A 22,649-nucleotide genomic window follows, 5' to 3' on the forward strand; every position below is an offset into this window, starting at 1 on the left:
ATCAAATATGAAAACAAATCACAGTAATAATAGATTTGGCTAAGTTTTAGCCATGTTCACAATTCTGTTTTTTAAAATAAACTTTTTATTTTTACTACAGTTTTAGATTTACAGAAAAATTGAGGACAGGACAGAGATTTCTCTTACGGTCCCGCACACAGTTTCCCCTACTATTAATTTCTTGTATCAGTACAGTAGCCAAAATCAATATTGATACATAGTTTTAGCTGAGATCCATACTTCATTCAGAGTCCCTTCATTTTTATCTAATGTCCCTTTTCTGTCTCAGGCTCTCATTCAGGGAACTGCATTACATTTAGTTGTCACATCTTCTTAGGCTCCTCTTGACTATGACAGTTTTTTTTTTTTATATACTTCCCTTGTTTTCGATAACTTTAACAGTTTTGTTTTGTTTTGTTTTAGAGAGAGAGAGCACACAAACAGGGGAGAGGAGCAGAGGGAGAGAGAGACATAGTCTCAAGCAGGCTCCACACTCTGTGGAGCGGATGTGGGGCTCGATCCCACAACCCTGGGATCATAATCTGAGCCAAAATCAAGAGTTGGATGCTCAACCGAGCCACCCAGGTGCCCCAACTTTGACAGTTTTAAAGGGCACTGGTCAGGTATTTTTTAGAATGTAATTCATTCAGGATTTGTCTAGTGCTTTTCTCATGAGTAGACTCGAGTTATATAGGTTTTTGGAAAGAAGACCATAGAAATAAAGTGTCATTTTAATCACATCATATTAGATGCTTTCACAGGTCACCTGGTTAAAACAGAGAGAATGACAAAGAGTGTCAGCAGGCATAGCAATTATTTCAAAGATTAGACCCTCACGACTGCAACTGCTGACATTGTTGTAAACAAGCCTTTTAATGGTAACTTGTAAAGCAATGCAGTTAGTGTCGCATCATGGGTAAGCCACAGGACAAATGAAAACACCTACTGCCCTCCTATTCAGAGAATGGCTACTTGTGGTCGAGGGAAAATTTTCCAGGGACAGAATTACACACAGATTTTAGAAGTGCCATATCTCAAATATCTTAAACAGAAGTAATGATGAAGAATTCTAGGAAACTGTTAGATAATTCAATAGGGGCTCTGGTGATGACAAAGACACTGATGTCTTACATTCATGAGAAGAACTTGAACAAAATTACTTTATGAAATGAGTATGGAAAAAAGTATTATTTCTAAATTTATAGTCTATATGTGAGATGAAAAGACAATGTGCAACTAAATTAATAAACTGTATATTATAAAGAAAAGATCATTTCATCTATATCCTAAAAAGTTACATATCATCAAGTTAGGGGAGTAACTTTTTTTAGCCGTTTTATTAGAAAAATGAGGCACCGTCTCTTATCTAAGGTTGCCTATATTCATGCATATATAGAATATTTCACTGGATATTGATATGCCAAAAGGATTAATGATAGAAACCTAGAAATATTATAATTACACTACTTACAAAATGGACACACCATTTGAAAAAGAAAAGATAAAATTTGATACAAAAAAGACACACTCTCTTTTTTTAAACCAACAAGTTGCTCAGGAAGGACTGAGAGGTGTCGTATAGAGAAAATTCTGCTAAGCTTTTAGCCACGAAAAAAGAATTACATAAACTCCTGAACCACTTAGGACAAGCCCAAAAGTACAAAAGTGTGTTTTCCAAGAAAGGCAGGCAATGATCTTTAAGAAATCCACCCAAATTCTTCTGAACACCCCTTTGAACTAATCAGGACATCAAAGAAAACTTTTCCTAATCCTGTCGGTGTTCAACAGGACATAAGGCTGAAAGGCAATTAAAAATATGATGGCATCATACCAAACTCAGACTCCATTCAGTATAAACAGAACTTCACTTCTGTCCATATTTTACATAATCCTAAAGGTCATGGTTCATGACAGAAATCCTGGTAGTTCAAATACACCACGGACTCAAAACAATTACATGAAATGAATGGGGCACATCAATGTGAATAATACTCACAGTGAAGTTGATGAGGTCATAGTAGAGGTGAAGATGCTTTTGCTTAGTAACATGTATTGCTCCAGACTCATCTCTCTTCACCTGATGATGAAATAAAAACCACCTAAACACCAGCTGCTTTTTGAGGGACTTGTTTTTAGGTACTTAATTATACTCCACCTAGAAAATGATTTCCATTCACATTATGGATAAGCCCAGAAATATTGGCAACTACAGAAACTATTATGCAAATGAAAAAAAACATTCACACCATGATCTGTAGTGAAATCCAAGGCATATGTGACAGTGGTCTAGTTGTCAGTACTTCATGTATTTTCACTCTACTATAATTCAGAACAAACTAACTTCATCCCATCAGTGACTGTACTTAGCTAGAGTTAAGCATAAAATGGGATTGACAACATGGCGTGATAGTCAAACAGGTCATTAAAAAAAAAAAAACAAACAAGAAGGAGGCTGTGACAAAACTAGACTTTTCTGAAGTATGCTATTACAGCTCAAATAGACCCAAAATTTCCCAAGAGAAGCTCAAGTGTCAATATTTTATTTACGTATGTGTACATACAGTCTCTAATCTTTAATCATCCTTATAATTTGCTTTCTCTATTTCTACTCCAAGGTGACAGAGCACTGAAAAAGAGACACAGTAGTAATCCAATCCTCCTGAAATGCATGACATCCCACCCAACCTGGGTTCTCTTACACTCTCCCACAGTAGTGTTCTAGATGTCTTCCTTTCCCTTTAAGCCCCAATTTCTCTTTCCCTTTAAGCCCCAATGTCTCTTTGCTCCAATCACTTACAGTGTTGACCTCTCCAGACACCTTAACAACTGAGACCTCTTAATGCAGGCCCTTCATGTTCTCTTATCTTTGGTTCACTAAGTCACTTCCCCTGTAAGAAATGATACTCTAGCAGAAGGAGAATGTGTTTCAGCTCCACTATTATAGCTGTGTGACCGAGGGCCAAATCACTTACTCTTTCTCAGTTTCCTCCTTTGAAAAATGAAAATAAGCACCAAATTGTTCCCTATTTGGCATATGCTGAAAGTGTTTCACAAACAAACAAACAAACAAACAAACAATAATGCCAACGTTACCTATTCTCCTAAGATTCACTGGAGCCCTTGCTAAAGAAAATCCCTTCATTTCTATACACTCTAAATCCCACCCCCTCCATCACTGTTTAATATTACCCCTCCCTTGCTGGCATATTCATTCACACTCCCTTTAAAGGGCCCTTTTCCTTTTGCTATCCAACATGTTTCTGACTTTTCTATCTTCAAATTAAAAAACAAAAGCAAAAAAGCCTTTCCTTGATTTGTTTCTTACAGACATTTAATCATTGTCTTTCCTCTTTTGGCTAAATGCAATGATTATGTGAATTTGTTCTCCTACACACCCATTTCTTTAACAAGGCTCTACACTGTGGCTTCCACCTCCGTTCCATTGATATTCAGTCCTCTGAAAAGTTTCTAATCAAGAACATTTGCATATCCAGTGTTCTTATCTTCAGTCTTCCCCCTTGATCTTTATTTAATAATGCTATTACCCGGAAACTGACATGGTCCAGAAACCTTTCCTATGTCTCCTGTGTGACACCATACCATCTTACTTCCCCTTCTACCTCTGGGTGCCTTTATTGGAACATTCTTTCTTGACTTTTTTTTTTTTTTTTTCCTTTCCCTTGTGAGTGCCCACCAAGGTTATGTATGCTCTGGCTTTTGATCTTCACAGCTTCAACTACATCTCTATTCTGAAATTCTCACTTGCACTGCAGACCTGGATTGCCATCTGCCCAGAGGACATTCCCTGAGAGAACACTTAAGAATCACACCTTCACTTCTATCTCAATACATTCAAATCCTCTGTAACCCTAACCTTTCAAACAGTTCATGCTTCTAAAATGCAAAGTCAGAATCACAATGTTTCATTCATGTCCTTCAGTTTCCAGATGCAGTAAGATAAGAAGCTTCATCTTTCCTTTAAAATGTCATCTCTAACTCTCACTGCAACCAAGCATCCTGGTCTAAAAACCTCACACCTGCTTTGACACAAGAACAAAACCCTCCATTTACCTGCTACCACCTATAATCTATTCTTTCTCCTACTTCTACATTGATCTTCCTAAAATACCACTTTAATCACATCTTTATCTCTTTAATTACCTAAGAACCTGTGACAACTCCTCATTACCAATCTAGGCCAATTATGTAAACTAGATCAGGGGGTCACCAAACTTTTTCTGTAAAAGGCCACGTAATAAATATTCTAGGTTCTGTGGACTATACAGTCCTGTAACTACTGCTCATTCCTGCCACTGTAGTGTGAAAGCTGCCACAAATAATACATAATCAAATGGGCATGACTGTGTTCCAATAAAACTTTATTTAAAAAATCAAGCAGTTGGCCAGATTTGGTACACAGGCTTTTGTTTGCCACACCGAATAAAAATCTACACCATATATTCAACTTTATTTTCCACAGGTTTCTCACTCTCATTAAACTTTTATTAAGCATCGACTACATATAGGCACTATCCTCACTGCTGGAATCCTTAGACTTATGGAGCTTTCACTCTAATGATGAAGAAAAATATTAGACATGTAATTTTAAAAGTGCTGAATATTACCAAAGGAGAACACAGAAGGTCTTATGGGTGTACGTAGCAGGGAACAGTTCAGGAAGTCAGGGAAGACAATGTTAATCATTATTTAGGTAGGATAAAGCACATAGCTTCCCTGGCAGAGGTGAGAGCATATGCAAAGACACCAAGGCTAGCACCTGGTTAGAAAGCTCTGCCAGAGCCACAGCTAAAAGAAATGTCAGTGGTTTAGGCTAGGGAAGCAGCCATGGGGGAGTAAAAAAAAAAAAAAAAAAAAGGGAGTAAATTCAGGAGATGTTGGAGACAGAGTCAAAAGGAAGCAGTGAAGAAGCAGAAATGAAAGGAGAAAGGGAAGTGAAAGGCAACCCCTAGGTTTCTAGCTGGAGAAACTAGGTGAACAGTTATGTCCTTGCTTCACTGAGCTAGGAAACCCAAGAAGAGACTATGCAGACATTCTTACCTCTATAACTTCAGTTCATCTTATTTCTCCCAATATGCATACCCACCCCTCCTGTGATATTGGCCATATATCCTTCATAGAGTCTTAACAGGGCCTACCCAGTCCATACAAATCTCTCCATACTCTGAACTTACATCAACTTTTAGTTCTCATCACATAGCTGAATCCTTAAACATAGTGGTCTCCCTAGTAGTAATGAGCATACTGGTTTTGCCTCTCAAACAATACTTGAAGTTATGTGAAAGAAGAAATGTTTGAGACTTCCTTCAACTGTTTCTATGTCCATCAGTGTAGAGAACACAGAACGTGACCAATGATACCTGTTGTCTAATAAATACAGCATATGTAGATAGGTAAGCCTTTAATAGACACATGTACATTCATATATTTATACATACACATAAACCATTATTTGTTGGTCAAAGGAGTTGGAACTGAGGAATACACCATGAAGGGGCATGGAGCTGAGGTGATCAGTTGTTTTCTGTGTTAATCACTAAAGCCCTAAATTAAAATAAATGATCACTCTCTCTCCAAAGAATTATAATAGCATATTTCTTTGACACAATCAATATTAAATCACTGGTAAATCAGGAAAAAATATTATGATAAAAGACTTTTTAACAAATCTAGTATCATATCAGGATTTACCAACAGAAAATGAACAACATCTCCTCTGCAGAAGGCAAGCATGGGATTCACGTAATTATGTACTGCCACAAAGTGCCAGGCCAGCAATGGAACACTGGAAGGATCCATCTAAGTGAAGAGAAGGCCAAAAAAAACAAAAAAACAAAAAAAACAACAAACCATCACAGTTAACAGACAGCAAGAAAAAGAGAAAATTAATTAAAAACAGCATCTGACTACTGTTCCTTGATAAAATATCTCCCAATTTCTCATTACAATTCCAGTGAAGCAGGAACTGACTGGGAGGCGTCATGAGGGTACTTTCTGGGTTGATGCTAATCTTGACAGAGGTTTGGGCTACAAAAGTATATACATTTGTTAAAGTTCAGCAAATGTATATTCACGATGTATGCGTTTCATTGCAAGTAAATTCTACACCAAAGGAGAAACAAATATTCAACTCTAGCTACACATAATAATGCATGTTGCATATTTAGGCAAAAGAGTGTTTACTTCTGCAATTTAGTTGGAAATACATTTAAAATTTTTTTTTTCAACGTTTATTTATTTTTTGGGACAGAGAGAAACAGAGCATGAACGGGGGAGGGGCAGAGAGAGAGGGAGACACAGAATCGGAAACAGGCTCCAGGCTCCGAGCCATCAGCCCAGAGCCTGACGCGGGGCTCGAACTCACGACCACGAGATCGTGACCTGGCTGAAGTCGGACGCTTAACCGACTGCGCCACCCAGGCGCCCCAGTTGGAAATACATTTAAAATAAGTGATGGGTGGACAGAGAGATGGCTAAATATATAATAAAGTAAGCTATCAATAACAGAATTTAGATAGTAGGTATACAGGTGTTCAATGTAAAATTCTGTTTCTTTTTTTGAAAATGTTAACATTGGTAAAAACGATAAAAGACATTAGGAAGATGCAAACACATACCACCATGATAAACCTCACTTAGCCAGGGAAGCTTAGGTTTCTTAGGTTTAAGAAATGTTAATGACAATCTAAGCTAGCTGCACCATCTGAAAGAGCAGATCTGCTTCCCCAGGGACCCAGAGATACAGAGTACCAACAAACAAACAGAAGAGTGATCTCCCTCAGTATTGGCACTGCGTTTGCAATTAGTCTTGGCTCTGTACCATCGTTCTCCATCTCATCCTATCAATACCTCTCCTCACATATACACTGGAAGATCACAACTCTCTGAAAACAACCAAGCAGGAAAAGAAAAGGAAACTGGGGTATGCATAATCGATTCTGGGAAGTATCATCCCCCAAAGTAAAATACTAGGCAGAAGCCAAAGAAAGCACAAGTAGTAGCAATTTATGCTAGATCTTACGATGGGGTGTTCTCTATCTGTAGTTCAGTAGCAAAGCAGCAGCTGTTTATGAGAGAACAACTTAAAACAATAAAGGTAGAAAATTAAAAGTCTCATGATCCCAGAACACCGCTCTAGTCACCAGTTTATGCTGCTTTGGTCACATGAAGGTTAAGTCCAGACAAATGATCTTTGGAGCAGTGACTTCCATTCTACCTCATTTTCTAACAATCTCACAAAATTCACCACATACAAGTCATTTTCCCCCTCCTGGATTGGTCTTTTTGCTAATAAGATGGAGAGGTTTACTCACCCGTCCATAGGGAAAAGTCATCCACACTTTCAAGGATGGTTTCAATCCAATGACCAGTATCTTTAGAAGAAAAATTTATTTTTAATGTTTATAATTTTCTATTTTGGGTATTCAAAGCCTCTAAAAGTTATGAGTTTCACCTTCTAAACACACTGACCTTTGTTAAGGATGCCATGGCCAATAAGGAAAACTGTGTGATAGGATGATCTTTCAACTCAGGCTTAGAATGAAGAGGCTCAATACAGCAAACTTCACCCTTGGAACCACTGAACAGACACCTAGATTCACACGTTCTCACTCCCATCACTCTCCTGCAAATGTAACCAAAACATTCAGAATTGATTTAGTAATGAGATTCAAGACACTACCATCTCAAGCATGGACTATTACAGTAGCCTCCTAACTCCTATTCTTGCCTCCAACAATCTAACTCCGTAAGACAGCAGCACAATCTCTGTAATGTAGAAGTCAGATTTATCACTCTTCTCCTAAAAACAGCCCAATGCCCGGCCGCTGTACATAAAATAAAATCCAAACTCTTTACAATTTTGTAAAAGTTCCTGTATGATCTGGCTCCTACCTTCACTGCTCTCCCACTACTGCCAAAGTCACGCTCCAGCCACAACTGCCTTCTTCCCATTGTTCTAGCAAGCCAAATTTGCGCTTGCTTCAAGCCTTTGTGCTCAAACATCCCTCTGCCTAGAACACTTCTTTGCATTTGTTGACCAGATTATCATTCAGGTCTTTGCTCAAGTGTCACCTTCCTGAATTATCTTCAGGTGCACTCCAGCAAGCTGACTGGTCTTATTCTCTTCACAGCACTCATAACTATCTGAACTTACCTCATTTATGTGTTCATTTATTGTCTGTATCCCTACCCCCCAGCCCCAACTAGAAAGTAAGTTCTATCAGAGGAGCAACCCTGTCTGGTTCACAGCTGCAAGTCTGGTGCCTAGAACAATGTCCACCCATAGGAGATGCTCAACAAATATTAGCAGAATTAACAGTACTTTGTAAGCAATTACCTTGTGCTTAGCAGTGTTAGAAAGTATAAGAAATATAAGAAACATAATCCTTACTCTGAAAACTTATGGAAACACAGTACACATTGAATTTTATGTTCTACTTCTTTTTTAAAACTCTGCCTTATAATTATTCTCCCATGTATCCAAACAGTCTTTACTCTTAAAGAGAAATAGGGCAATTCGAAGGTAATAAAAACCTTTCTACACCTGTCTGTTAGGGTTATAATCACCTAGACCTGAAGCCTAAACCAAAATTAGTGACATACTCCAGAATTATGCTTCCTAAGCCTGACAGCTCATATGAATTCCTTGGGGAAGAGTTCAGCATCCCAACTCAGACCTACTGAGATAGAATTTTGGGACACCAGGCCTGGAGCTCCAAATGCCTCCCAGGTCACGATAATATACAGACATAACCTATTTTCAATCACATGGGTTTTCCAGACCTCTTCATGTTTAACTTCAAGTCATTAAACCAGAGTTAGTCTTTTGATTTCATTTCTCAACAAATGTCCATTAGTCTCTTACTTAAATGTCAATTCAAAAACAGAGCCTCCGCTGTCATTGCAAATTGCAAGAGTTGGATCATCTGTAAACTAAACAGAGAAGAAATTAATTTCTTACAAATTTTTCAACAAACAGTCAAGTATCAAAAAGGTAAGGGAAAAAACTTTCACATTTTAAAAATCTAAAAACAAACATATTCAATAGCATTTGAAATCACCTAAACTTGATTTAGCTCATCATCCTAAATACTCAGAATAAAAATGACTCACTGTCTTCAAAAAACTGAGGCTTTAAAAAAGTAAAAACACCTTTGATCAGGATAAAAGAAAAATAAAAACTATGACTCATAGGGGCACCTGGGTGGCTCAGTCGGTTGAGTGCCCGACTTCAGCTCAGGTCATGATCTCACAGTTTGTGGGTTCAAGCCCCGCATCAGGCTCTGTGCTGACTGCTTGCTCAGAGCCTGGAGCCTGCTTCAGATTCTGTGTCTCCCTCTCTCTCTGCCCCTCCCCCGTTCACGCTTTGTCTCACTCTGTTTCTCAAAAATAAATAAATGTAAAAAAAAAAAAATTAAAAAAAAAACAACTATGACTCATATAAGCCCTAAAGTTTTCACTTGGTTTCTTAATGCTAACTTTTTCTAACATGCTATTAAACTGAATAGGATACACTGGATACATTTGCAGTTGTCTAGTTTCCAAGAACAAAGACACAGTGAAAGATATTTGCTATCTTTGGGAAATAAATTTGAATATGTTTTCTATATAACTGAAGAATTAACCCATTTAAAATAGTTGAACTTTTTATGTAACTCTACCAAAAATGTGCTTCCACCTATCTTTGACAGGGTATGCTTCAGTTATTATTACCTACTCTGGAAAACCCAAAATAATGAATAATGTTCACAATGACAGCCTTAAGGGCTTATGAGGTATGGTAAATATGAATGCTGTATGATACAAAAGTGAGTAACCTGAGTCATTTATAGTAACTAGTCTCCCTAACCCCATAGGTTGGTAAGCCATCCCAAAGCGCATGTCTTCATCCTCTAAGTCAGGGACAGTTGAGGTACCGGAGGCTACTGTAAAATTATTTTTCCTCAACCCCACACACAACCATAACAAAGAAGACCCACACCTGTGCTCTCAACTCTCCTAGCTGAGCAACTGCCAGAGTGGGAGGTATATACCTGGAATGTAGGAAAAGCAGTTGAACTTGCAGTTTTATTAGTCTTCTACTTATATGTATGTGTTTTGTAATGTACTTAAATATTAGTACAGTAGTACATTCACAATATTTCTTAAAAAAAAAATATATATATATATATATATATATATATAAAGGATGTAATCCCAAATTGTTATTGATGGTACACAGGGTTAAGTTTGGAGAACAATGAGTAAGAGTACTAAAGCACACATGGCCGTTGTCAATCCAAGACCCAGGAAGTATTCAACCATATACATCACTTGCTACTTCTTACTGCAATGTCCAATCTCAAGCAAAACAATGGCTACTACTTCTGTGCTTTTAAGTTTATTCTGAGAGACGGGGGTGGGGAGAACACGTGTGCACCTACGTGTGTGAATGGGACAGGGAAAGAGACAGAGGGAGAGAAAGAATCCCAAGCAGGCTCCATGTTGTCAGCACACAGCCTGATGTGGGACTCAATCTTACAAATTGTGAGATCATGACCTGAGCTGAAATCAAGAGTTGGATGCTCAGCCAACTGAGCCAGGTACTCCTGACTTCTTTGCTTTTCACCTCGGCTGTATTCCTCTCTTTCCTGTCGGCCTGTATCTCTTCTGTTTCCTATTGTTTCTCTCAAGGATTTTGCTTTTTGCTGTAAATGGACTATCCTTTTACAAACACCACCAATTAGTTATTCCTTCAAGCAAACATTTATTGAGCAGCTACCATGCATAACACAAAAATAAATGAGAAACAGATTCTAGTTTCAAAAATCTTCATCTATTAAAGGATGTAAGACATAAAAACAAACAACTATAACATTTTAGAAGTTGGCACATACCATAGGAAAGGAGGTCAAGAAAAATTGCCATGATGTTCAGAAAGAGGAGAAATTCTACTTTTACTGGTCTGGTTGTTTTCGTTGTTACTAAATGCTTCAATGCTGCTCTGTCACAAAAGACTTTTATGTAACTAACCTAGATGCAGACACATAAACTCCAGATGCTTACAGACTTTAAAAAGCATATGTATGGATAAGAGAGGTCTGCTCAGCTAAGCAACCAAATGTGTACATGATTAAAATCTAGAAGATCTGATTTTAGACTTCCCTAGTTACAGTCCTTTACCTTTTATGCTTCTGAACATGGGCTTGACAGCATACAAAATCCAAAGTTCACATTGTATTTATAAATGAAATCTGTTACCTAGGTTGGTTTATTTTTTTCAGATTGTAAGGAGAAAGCCAAGATGCAAATCTTAATGCTTTTCCCTTAGAGGCCTGAAAGAAAATAAACCAACAGATGCATTTTTAAACATAATGCGAACCTTGGTTCTTTCACAGTTGGTGCCTTGAACCTCGGGTAATTCTCAACCAAGTGTCACAGAGCAATGCTGGTGGGTAAAAAGACCTTTTTAAATCTCCCCATGAGTTTTCAGCAGGGTAATGCCTGTCTACTGACAACCTGTGGTCCAGGATCACATCAATGTTCTCTTTCTGCTACTCATCTATACAATAGGCTAGCCCATCTTCAGTTCTAACCTGGAAAACATCCCATTGGGCTAGTAAAAAAAAACTTCATTTTCAAGGATTCTGTTTATAAAGAAATGTGCTTAAAGATGCATTCAAAAGCATAATAACTAAAATGATCAGACAAAGTAAGCAAAGATATTACCTTAATATGCAATATTGCTGTTCCTGGAGGATGAGCATCTGTTATTGATCTTAGAAGTTTTCCACTGGCCAAATCCCACATCGTGATCTACAAGACAACTAAATGCTTCAAAAACCAATTTATTGCTCTTTTTTGGACTTAAGTATCCTGCCTTCTGGCTGAAATAATCCATCCCTGGTCTATAAACATTGCAGGCAAAGAACTATGAAGTTGAAACATAATTGAAGATTGCAGATCCATTAAAGCACAGGGCCTTTGTTCTGTCTTCATCTTCCCTTCATCCTGCCCAACCTACTTTTCCCTTCAGATTTCAAATATTGCTCTTATACTGAGACAAGTAAAAAACTTCTTTAATGAGTCAATCTCTTTAGCAATGGTAAACCTTATAGGAAAGGCTTACTGCCAAACTAACTAGTGATGTATAAGTCAGAAGATGAGAAAGGCCAAACCTTACTGCTAGTTTCATAAGTAGAAAGCAATACCCAAAGAGCTATCCAGTAACACAGCGATGAGAAGACAGAAAGCAGAATATAGTATGTTTAAAAAGCAGCAACAACTATCTACACTACTCTAAGGAAGTAAATTTTGGTGTCACAGCCAGGTTGGTTTATAAAAGCTATTTACTTGTAAATATGGATAAAATAAAGTTCACGTTTACCTGTCCCTTAGCAAAGCCACAGAGAAGTCTTGAGCAGTCGTTGTTGATACTGAGGGCAGAGATGGCTCCATACTGACCTCCAACACTAGTGTTCCCCAGACAGAGTCGCAAAGCTTGATTCTGATCTAAAAAACAACATATAAAATCAGGTGAAAGAAATGGAAGATTGAAAAAAAATATAGTATTAGCTTGTTTTTAAAGACTTGGGAGGTAGCAACAATCACAAGAACCATATGATGAAGCTACATTCATTTTAATGTATTTACTGAGTGTCTACTAGATGCTGGGCATTGAGTTAGACACTAAGAATGAACAAAGGGGAGCCTGGATGGCTCAGTCGGTTAAGCATCCGACTTTGGCTCAGGTCATGATCTCACAGTTTGTGAGTTTGAGCCCATGTTGGGCTCTGTGCTGACAGCTCAGAGCCTGGAGCCTGCTTCAAATTCTGTCTCTCCATCTCTTGGCCCCTCCCCTGTTCATGCTCTGTGCCTATTTGTCTCTCAATAATAAATAAATGTTAAAACAATTTTTAAAAGAAGAAAAAACCAGTTATCTACAAATAAGCATAATGTAGAACATGCTAACAATAAGTGAAAAAATCCATAAGTATCTGTAGGTCTTTGAACAAACCAACTATCTTTCATCTGTCTCATTCTACAATTGTATTTCCTGCTGTTTTCAGGATGCGAGGTTACAGAGAATACCATCTTTTAAAGTAGCTCTAAAATTTCAAATATCAAAATTTATTAATTTGGAATTTGGCTGAAATTTACATTTATATTACCCATGAAGAAAAGGTTTCCTAAGGAAATTAACAATGCAAAGAAAATTACAGGGTAAACATTTAAACTACTTATTTTTCAAGCACCAACATTTGATACGCTAAAAGCAAATAATTCAAATCTCTACTAGATTAAGTTACTTAAGGGCAAGGATCTTGCCTCAATCACCTCTGATTTTCTCCAGGAGGTACTTAAATTTATTATTTAATAATTAAAAGAAATTCCTCTAATGTTCTCATAGGCAATGCTTATTTTGTATAGAGTTCATTATTGTACCTACTTGAAAACAATGAAATAAAAAATTTACGAAGTCACACCTACAGGGGCGCCTGGGTGGCTCTGTTGGTTAAGCGTCCAACTCTTGATTTCGGCTCAAGTCTGATCCCAGGGTCATGGGATCGAGCCCCCTCTGGGCCTCCACACTGGCGTGGAACCTGCTTAAGATTCTCTCTCCCTCTTCCTCTGCCCCCTTCCCCACACGTACCTGTGGTCCCACATGCTCATTCTCTCAAAAAAAAAAAAAAGACATATCTACAAATTTTAACTGTTTGGGGGAAAAACTCACCATATTTGCACAGTATGGAGTTCTATGACCTCATTTGGCAATTGCTTGTGCCTCCCTTAACTACCTACATGCTACTCTCTGGAGATAAGTATGTCTTACTTCCACTATTAGACTATGTTCTCTCTAACGGCTAAGATCATGAGTGAATTAACATTCCCAGAATACCAAGCCTGGTGCCTTGCACTCAAGAGGCACCTGACAATCATCTGAATAGCTTCCACATTTGCAAATCTTCTGTCTGTAAGGGTAAAACTAATTACCAGAAAGACCCTAAAGATACTCATTCTCAGATCTAGGTAGTAATACCATGTAGACCTTTTGCTTGTCCAAAGTGAATACTATACAGTTTTCTGTGTTCCTAAACTGCGCAAATAGCAATCCTCACCTACCAAAGGAGCTCTGACACAATTAATGGATGTATCATATCTGACATACAGAAAATATTCAGTGTTTTCTGAAACCATCTTATTTTTTTATGTTTTGAAAGTTTTTATTTAAGTAATCTCTACACCCAACATGGGGCTTGAACTCAGAACTGAAGAGCTGCATGCTCTTCCGACTGAGCCAGCCAGGCACCCTTGAAATTATTTTAGATTTCAGCCTTCTAAGATGAATATTCAAAAAGGAATAAAATTCATAAATATACAAGGTCTTATGTATTTAAAAAGTCATTATCTTTACCCACATCTAGAATTATTATAATTACCGATTTTTCCCCTTACTTTTTCTTTACTTAAATTCTTTTCCTCTCTCTCCCAATTTGATGCAAATTATTAAAATGTCCTTTATTCAGTTTTCCCAACTCTGAACATGACACCTCATTTTATTTTACTTTACTGAAACTGCCTGCCTAAAATAGTGTTTTCCATGATCTTATCTTGTCAGGGCTGCCTTTTACAGTTAGTGGATTATCCATGTATCTTATTTTGCAAACTGTCAAGACAGGATGGTTAGGCAACAGTGTTCTATATATATATATATATATATAGAACAGTGTGTATATATATATATATACACACACACACCCTATTTGGGTCCTGCATGTAGGCAACAGACGGAATGAAAGGAAGACAAAGACAAACATTCCTTATCAGCCTCACAAAGAAGCCCCTTAAGTCTGGGCTACCTGCCTTCCAGGTACAGAAAAGTGATTGAATAGCATCCTGCTGGGATCCTTTGTGCTTTGAGATCCAAACTGTACACATTCTGATCCACCAATACTTAAAGATACTACTGCTTTCAGATTTAGCAAAGTTCACACATTAGACTATTTTAAGTATTCTTATAACTCAAGGAGGGTAAGAATAAAATTAAGGAAAACGATAAAGAATTACCATACCATTAAGAGAGGAAATAAAAAGAGGGAAAGAAAAACTTCTAGATTAAAAAACCCAAACAGGACTCTCCTTTCCTGACTATGGATCCTGCATACTAAAAACCAGCTAAGAAAGGGGACCAAATTATCAAACTTGGTCATTCCTGAAGTATGTATGAAGTTTGCATCCCACAGGACTGTGTTAATGAAAGCATTCTCAACTTTTTCCCTTGATTTTTACAACATATTCATTATCTTCATAATGTTCCTTTATATGGTAAGCATGGCAGTGAGGAGATAGTGTATAAAATGTAACCTGGTTTTTAACTCCACAAAGATATTTATTAGTTCATATTGCTGTCTTTATACTTTCTATATTTGTGGTACCAAAGTAATAAACCTATCAAGCAATTTAGATGAAATTCAGAAAAGGGAGAATTTCTGTGTAAAGAAGAAATGCGAATCTCATGGGAGAGGTTTCTTCTACTGAGGTAACTAAACATTCTTTATCCCAGATTATTCTGGACACTTCTGGGAAAAGGTATTTGGTAAAAATAAACATAAAACCTCTTCCAAACACTTGAATTCTAAAGTTATATGGAAAGAACAGAAGGATCTGGACAGAAGTAAGAGATGAAAATCAGAGCTCTCCATATTGCACTCCCCCAGGGGGGCTCTTGATCACCTTAATTTTTAAGGAAAAATTCTATTTTTCCCTATTCGCGGAGTCTGCTTTGCCTATTGTTGGGAGAAACCATTAAATTAGCAGTACATCTAATTTCATTTACAGAGCCAAATAAAATCACATTTGGTTGGCATTCTCAACTTAGTTTTCAAAAAAACTTGAGTGGGTCCTTATAAAGCAAATAACTCCAGGCAAGAAATATGAAATGAGACTATCGGTTTTCCAATAAACTTCACAGAGTTGGCACAGAGTTTAAATAAGAAAATGCCTGTGAAAAATGTGAAAACTATCAAATGGTACAAATGCAAGGAATTATTGTGAATGATAATAGCTTGCCAATTAAGACAACGTGAAGTCTAGTTATCACAAACACTGCAATGAATTATATCTGTTTATTAGTATATCTTTCAAAGTATACTTTGCTTAGGGCAGATCTCCTCAGCATATTCTGGGCTTAAGACTAACGTGCTAAATAGCAAAGAAAAGCCACAAGTAATGTATAAAGTCTGTAATAGCCATAAAATCTAAATCTGAACATACTTCAAGAGAATTTCTGCTCTTTCCATATACCAAACTTGACCCCATCCTCTATTTCTCCATCCCTAATTTGTTTTAACTAGTTCCCAAAGACCTTCAAAGAAGGAAATAACTAGATCCTAGAAGAAATCAAGTTTAATTGTGTGTAGAGAGCTCTCTTATTGCCAGCATTCATCATTCTTTAATACTACTCTTTTCTTACCCTTTGTGCATATTAAAATATTCTCTAAGACCAAAAGAAAAGAGAGGAGGTATTATAAAATATGTTTCATCAATGATCGCAAAACAGGTGAAGCACTTTACCTGTCCTCCACCTAACCAACACACAGAATTGGGAGTGCTCATCCCCTCTGGAAAGCTCACTGAAAGAAAGAAGCCCAGGATACAGAGAAACCCCATGGCTAACTGGCTATCATCTAGAATGATGACGCTTACAAATAAGTTAGCAGTGTTCATTTATAAACCTGCTCATACCACCGTAATGTTCCTGGATTTTAAAAAATTAAACAATACGTTAACTGATGAAATACAGTGACCAAAAAAAAAGTTGTTTCCATGAAAAGTAAATTAATGCTCACAAAAAAAACTTGGTAAAGGTGTTTCTTTGAAAATCTGTCCCGTAATAAGATGTGGACAAGACAACTGGAGAAGATTAAAGAGTTGTTTTGTAAAAATCTGTAATTTTTCACTCCTCAACTGATTCACAGGTGCCTAAGCTTTTACCATTTCTTCTTTTAAGTAAAAGTGCAAATTTTATATGACTCATTACTAATGCAGGTTATTCCAAAAAAGAGCCGCAGACTTCCAACTGGCAGATACAAACTCAAAGAAAAGTCTTTGGACTCTATCAAAGGATTAAGGAGAAAATGAATATTTGTATATTTTCAATTAAAATAAAACACTGAAGGTACACATATCTTTATAATTTTTAACAAATCCCTGCTCTAACCAGTTTGTTAGCTGGATTTTTTTTAGTAAGCAGTTCATAAAAGGGCACCAACTGTAACTGACAGCATTCTCTTTCAACACTAAAAAGGTCAAAAGAAAAACAGTCACTCATGCAAACCAAAATTACTATACCTTTTCCTTTGAATCCATGGAGAAAAGATCAAAAGAAAGAGAAAAGCAAGAAATCAGTCAAAAGTTCAGAGAAAAGACAGGCAAAATTTCAAAAGTATAAGTGACAACCTTTAGTTATTTCTGGGAATGATACTAAATGTGATTAACTGATTTACGATTACATTCAGATATTGGTTATGGCAAAGAGAAAATGCACAATATTCAAATTATAGTACAATAAGTAAATCCAAGTCCAGTAAGTTTGGTAGAAGTAAAAACAACTTCAAAAAGATAATCTATGAAAGTATACTAACAATCCCCCAAAATAGGAAACTAAGAGCCCCGGAATAGAGACACATCTTTACAAAGATTTGAATTTTTGAGATCTTGTATAATAGATAAGAACCAAGATATATAATAAATATCATATACCTACAGTCCGTAAGAATAGGCAAAATACATCACCTCTAAGAAGCTTATAATTATCACTATTTTAATGACCCACCTCTAGTCCAAAAAGAAATTAATGTTACTTAAAACAAACATAATTCTTCTGCTACATTTTTCCTACAATCACCAAAGATATTTAAACAAGACCAGATTTAACCCGACCTCTAATCTAGACACTTCATAATATCATTATTCTGACATTTGTTACTGCCATTAAAATGAGTTTCAATCCATTTGTTAAAACTCACTGTCCAAATAATCTGATTCTACAAAAATAATGACAAAAAGTTAATAACTGCATGCTTAAAACCCCAAAGCATAACCAGAATATTATCATTCTTTCTCGAAATATTCACTTCGGCATATTTTCTCTTGCATGAGACTGTAGAGAAAGATTACTGTTTCATCATATCTACAAGAAAGCTGTTGAGGGGCGCCTGGGTGGCTCAGTCAGTTAAGTGTCCAACTTCAGCTCAGGTCATGATCTCATGGTTCCCGAGTTCCAGCCCCGTGTCGGGCTCTGTGCTGACAGCTCAGAGCCTGGAGCCTGCTTCGGATTCTGTGTCTCCCTTTCTCTCTGACCCTCCCCTGCTCGAGTTCTGACTCTCTCTCTCTCAAAAATAAATAAACATTAAAAAATTTTTTTAAAAAGAAAGAAAGCTGTTGAAACCTAAAAAAATTAAGAAGCAGGCCCAAGGAAATTAAGGAGACAGTAGCAAAAGACATCACATACTTTTCTGTTGGTTTTTAAAGTATTCATTTTAATTTGTCGCAGTAGCTTTACATGGGTTTGCTTATAAACAGACACATATTCCTATAACTTTGTGGTAAGGAAGGGATGTCAAAGTAGACAGAGTTGAGGAAAAGTGAGCATTAGTAAGCAAGAACAAAAAAATCAACTTGCATTCTGCTGACAGACAAACATACACATTATACTCGATCCTCATTCATCTTAGTTCTTCTATTCTTTTCTTCATATATCTTGGAATTTGCCTCCTTTTCTCTCAGGACAGACTTGCTGAGAATGGTGAAAATGCACTGATGTAGGATTCAGTGTTTCTTAATTCTGAACTTGGCTCTGTACAAATCGCTTAACCTCTCTGGTTCTCACCCACCTCATGTAAAAGAGGACCGACCTAAAAAGTAAGATCCTTTCCCCAAACTCTTTTGATCTAACACCAATTCTGCTCCCAAAGGAAAATAAGCATTCTTACACCTGATAGGACAGCAGGTGGCTAAAACTTCCCAGAAGCAATCAGGTTATATCACAAGTGTTTAAAATGTTCATACCCTAATTCATTCATTCATTCATTCATTAAATGTATAAAACCTGGAAAAAATAAAAATAAAATGTTCTGACCTTAAGTAATTCTACTTTTAAGAATTTGTCCTAAAGAAGTAATCAGGTGCACAAAAATGCAGTTACAAAGATGTTCATTGCTATACTGTTTGTTTAGAAACAACCTATAGTAGGAAATGGTTAAGTAAATTGTGGTGAATCCATTTAAAAGAATACTGTGTAGCCATTAGAGATGATGTTAGAGATGAATATATAACTACATGGAAAGATGTTCATTATAACAAAAAGCAAGTTACAAATTCACATGATTCCATTTTAGATGTGTACATATACACACACATGTACAAAATAAAAGATTAAAGAGCCATATAGAAATGTCAGGGATTATTCCAGGATGCTGGAATCTGCTATTTTATATCTTTAATCTTTTGCTCATCTCAAATTTCTACTATAAACACGGATCAATTATAAAATAAGAAAAAAATTATTGAAAGAATCAATTCTAAAGTACTCTCAAAAGAATTATATTTTTGTGTCCATTCCTCCTACCTCCAAACAATAAAGCTCTATTTAAATCAATCACCTTTGAAAAATCGCATGATAATTTAGATTATTTGTAAACAGGAATTCAAATTGTTATGAATATGAATTCAGTATTTATAAGTAGGAATTCAAAAATTGCTCGAAAACAAGGGAAAATAACCAGTTTTTCATTCATACGGTAAATGATTGTAAGCCCCACAGAGATCAAATTGCAGTACTGTTATTAAAGTATTCCCAAGTGATCCTTCTACAAATCCTGTAGATTCCTTAATAAAATACAGTGTTATTGGGAATTCCATTTAGGAGAGATGCAAAAGACTTAAGATTCAGAAGAGAACAATTAAAACTGCCAGACAAATATTATCTAACAGTTTTTAAATTAAAAAAAAAAAAAAACAGAAGAAAATGTACTGCTCATTGTACTAAATTCAAAAGCAAAGAGTAATGAAACTAGGGTTATTTCGTCTCAGGTAGAAAAAGAAAGAGAAAATACTTAAGACTATCATCTAACATACAAATGAATGAATGTTATATTCTCAACCAACAAACACATGTGATTATGGGCTAGAAAATTTTCAATTTAGAGGAATTTACAATGTAAATGAAAAAGAACTTATTGTCAGTTTGAGTTACTAGGAAAGCCTGTGAATCTCTTTTCCTGAAGATCTGCTAGGATATGATTTAGAATCAAAAATCACCACTACCACAAACTGAGGCAGACAAGATGACAACCCAAGGTCCCTTTCAACTTTATATTCTTTATGTCTAGGTCTGTAGAATCAAAAGATATGATATGATAACTTATAAATTCTTAAAGAAGAAAATCAACTTGCAATGAGCAACAAAATGAACTTGGGTCAAGTAATTTTAACTATAAAACTACTGACTGCTACTTTTCAAGTCCTCCTGTTTTTGTTTTTGTTTTTTTTACAAGAATATAAAGTTTACAATTAAACTGTTATTAAAAGATATAAAATATAAAAGGATTCACAATAAAGAAAGTACTTAGAAAATTTACCAAATATTAAAGCCAATCCATGAGATGTACCCACTGCTATCAGACTGGACACTGCCTGAGAACAAAAGGGAAGATTATGTTTTGAGACATTACATCGAGGATCTTGAAACAATGCGAGTTGAATTTGTTGGTTTTCTTTCCTCTAGGCACCAGATGACATACCAACTATTATAAATAAGGAGAATTTCATCTAGGAGGCAAAAGGGGAAATGAAACTCAGGACCTTTTATTTCTGGGAATCCCTCTAAATTTACTCTAAGGGTAACAATATCAAAATATCATATGTTCAACATTATAGGCAAAAACACACCACTTCTATTCTAAAGCAATTTAAAAAAAAAACAAAACTCAGAGGTCCAGACAAAGTAGGAGGCACTTATGCTACCCAACCAAGAGCCAGCTACGAGGTGTGGGAAAGGGGTTGATAAAGCCCTTCAGTTTATTCACAGGAGCTAAAAGGCACCAGAAATATTCAAATTTCAGCCCACTTCCTCACCGATTAACTAACTAATAAGAAAGCTACAGGAGGCAGCTGGAAGTATTCAAGAAAAGAGGGCACTAGTGTGCTTTCAATATCCCCGGTTCTCTATAATCGCACCACAGATTTACTATTTGGCAGGCCTGGCAATGGAGTTCAGAACTATTAAATGTACTATTTACCACAAAGTGATTTCACCAAATGCTGTGTTCCACTCCCTTGTAACCAAAGGGAGGCCAAATCACAGAGGGAGCAAATTTACTTGGGCATGGGAGGACCACATATAAATAAACCTGGAAAAGGCTAACCATTATTCCATTATATGGAAGAATAACAATACACTAGAAAGAGAACATTCAATATGGAAAAATGTTAAACCTGATTACTGGCAGTAAATGACTTATGAATTTATTATCATAATAATTTATGCAATAATTCTGAACATTAGAAGAATAAATCTAAGAAAACCCAATGAAATAGAATGCTTACCTTTAAAGGATTATTTAAAGTGTACTTACAATTGCTGTAGGCAAGCCAGCATCAACTTTGTCCTAAGTGAAATTAAAAAAGTATTTGAAAACATACTCTCATTTTTAAACAGAAAATGATATAAGCCCCTCTCTTTACATAAACTTTAATCCAAATCAATTCAGATAAGAGATGGGATCCTCATTTTTGCCCCCAACTAAGAGAAACCACAAAAGTTGTACAGACCAAGAAAATATAAAGAGCATGAAAGTGGATCATTTTATTTTACTAACGGTAACAAATGCTTTAAGAAAGGCATGATTATAAATGAAAACGTAAGGAGAGAGAGAGGAAAGAAGTCCTATTTTCAATAACATGGATACACTCTAAGTAGTATAGGTTACAATGACAGGAGTACATAAAGATTTTAGAAAAGGGAAACATGCTACAGATATTCTTTCTCTAAGCTTCCTATCCAGCAAATTATCTAATAATCCTTCAATAAAACCCAAGCTGGGTGTATTCAGTCAGTTCAAGCAAGCATCAGAAAATTAAAAATTAAGTGCTGGTCCCAGCTCCATACCAGTAACTCTATGACCTAGGGAAAGTCACCTAACCTTCTGGGTATTAGCCTCCTCATCTGTTAAAGGAAATAGCAAATAATGCCCTATGTACCTCAATAATTTGTCCTGAGGTACAAATTATATGTAAAGTATCATATAAACGTCCAGTTATCTATTTAATGCTTCTATAGCTTTAAATAGTAAGAGCTTACAATAATTAGCACCATAGTAGCAAAGAGCTTTCATGTACATGTATTACACTATTGACTCTCAATCTGCAAGAGATAGATAAAACATGTATTATTCTGATTTTCTTTTTTTTTTTTTTTAATTTTTTTTCCAACGTTTATTTATTTTTGGGACAGAGAGAGACAGAGCATGAACGGGGGAGGGGCAGAGAGAGAGGGAGACACAGAATCGGAAACAGGCTCCAGGCTCCGAGCCATCAGCCCAGAGCCTGACGCAGGGCTCGAACTCACGGACCGCGAGATCGTGACCTGG

At 36.3% G+C, this 22,649-nt stretch overlaps 1 protein-coding gene across 16 annotated transcripts in view; it reads right to left on the reverse strand.

Annotated features, from left to right (window-relative positions):
- The window catches only part of VPS8 (VPS8 subunit of CORVET complex), a 252,516-nt gene that overhangs the window by 203,435 nt on the left and 26,432 nt on the right, over positions 1-22,649 (reverse strand). For 14 of the 16 annotated variants that reach the window (XM_045037181.1, XM_045037182.1, XM_011286040.3 and 11 more), the window contains 10 exons: positions 21,636-21,668; positions 20,640-20,694; positions 17,350-17,355; positions 12,386-12,510; positions 11,728-11,814; positions 8,885-8,952; positions 7,489-7,642; positions 7,332-7,391; positions 5,710-5,817; positions 1,997-2,077 (listed from right to left, as the gene is read on the reverse strand). In XM_045037181.1, the coding sequence (XP_044893116.1) occupies positions 1,997-2,077; positions 5,710-5,817; positions 7,332-7,391; positions 7,489-7,642; positions 8,885-8,952; positions 11,728-11,814; positions 12,386-12,510; positions 17,350-17,355; positions 20,640-20,694; positions 21,636-21,668 (777 nt within the window). The remainder of the gene's footprint in view (positions 1-1,996; positions 2,078-5,709; positions 5,818-7,331; positions 7,392-7,488; positions 7,643-8,884; positions 8,953-11,727; positions 11,815-12,385; positions 12,511-17,349; positions 17,356-20,639; positions 20,695-21,635; positions 21,669-22,649) is intronic. The other 2 variants (XM_011286041.3, XM_045037179.1) reach the window with 1 other exon arrangement.

The sequence above is a fragment of the Felis catus genome, chromosome C2, assembly GCF_018350175.1.
Source record: "Felis catus isolate Fca126 chromosome C2, F.catus_Fca126_mat1.0, whole genome shotgun sequence".
Lineage (NCBI taxonomy): Eukaryota > Metazoa > Chordata > Mammalia > Carnivora > Felidae > Felis > Felis catus.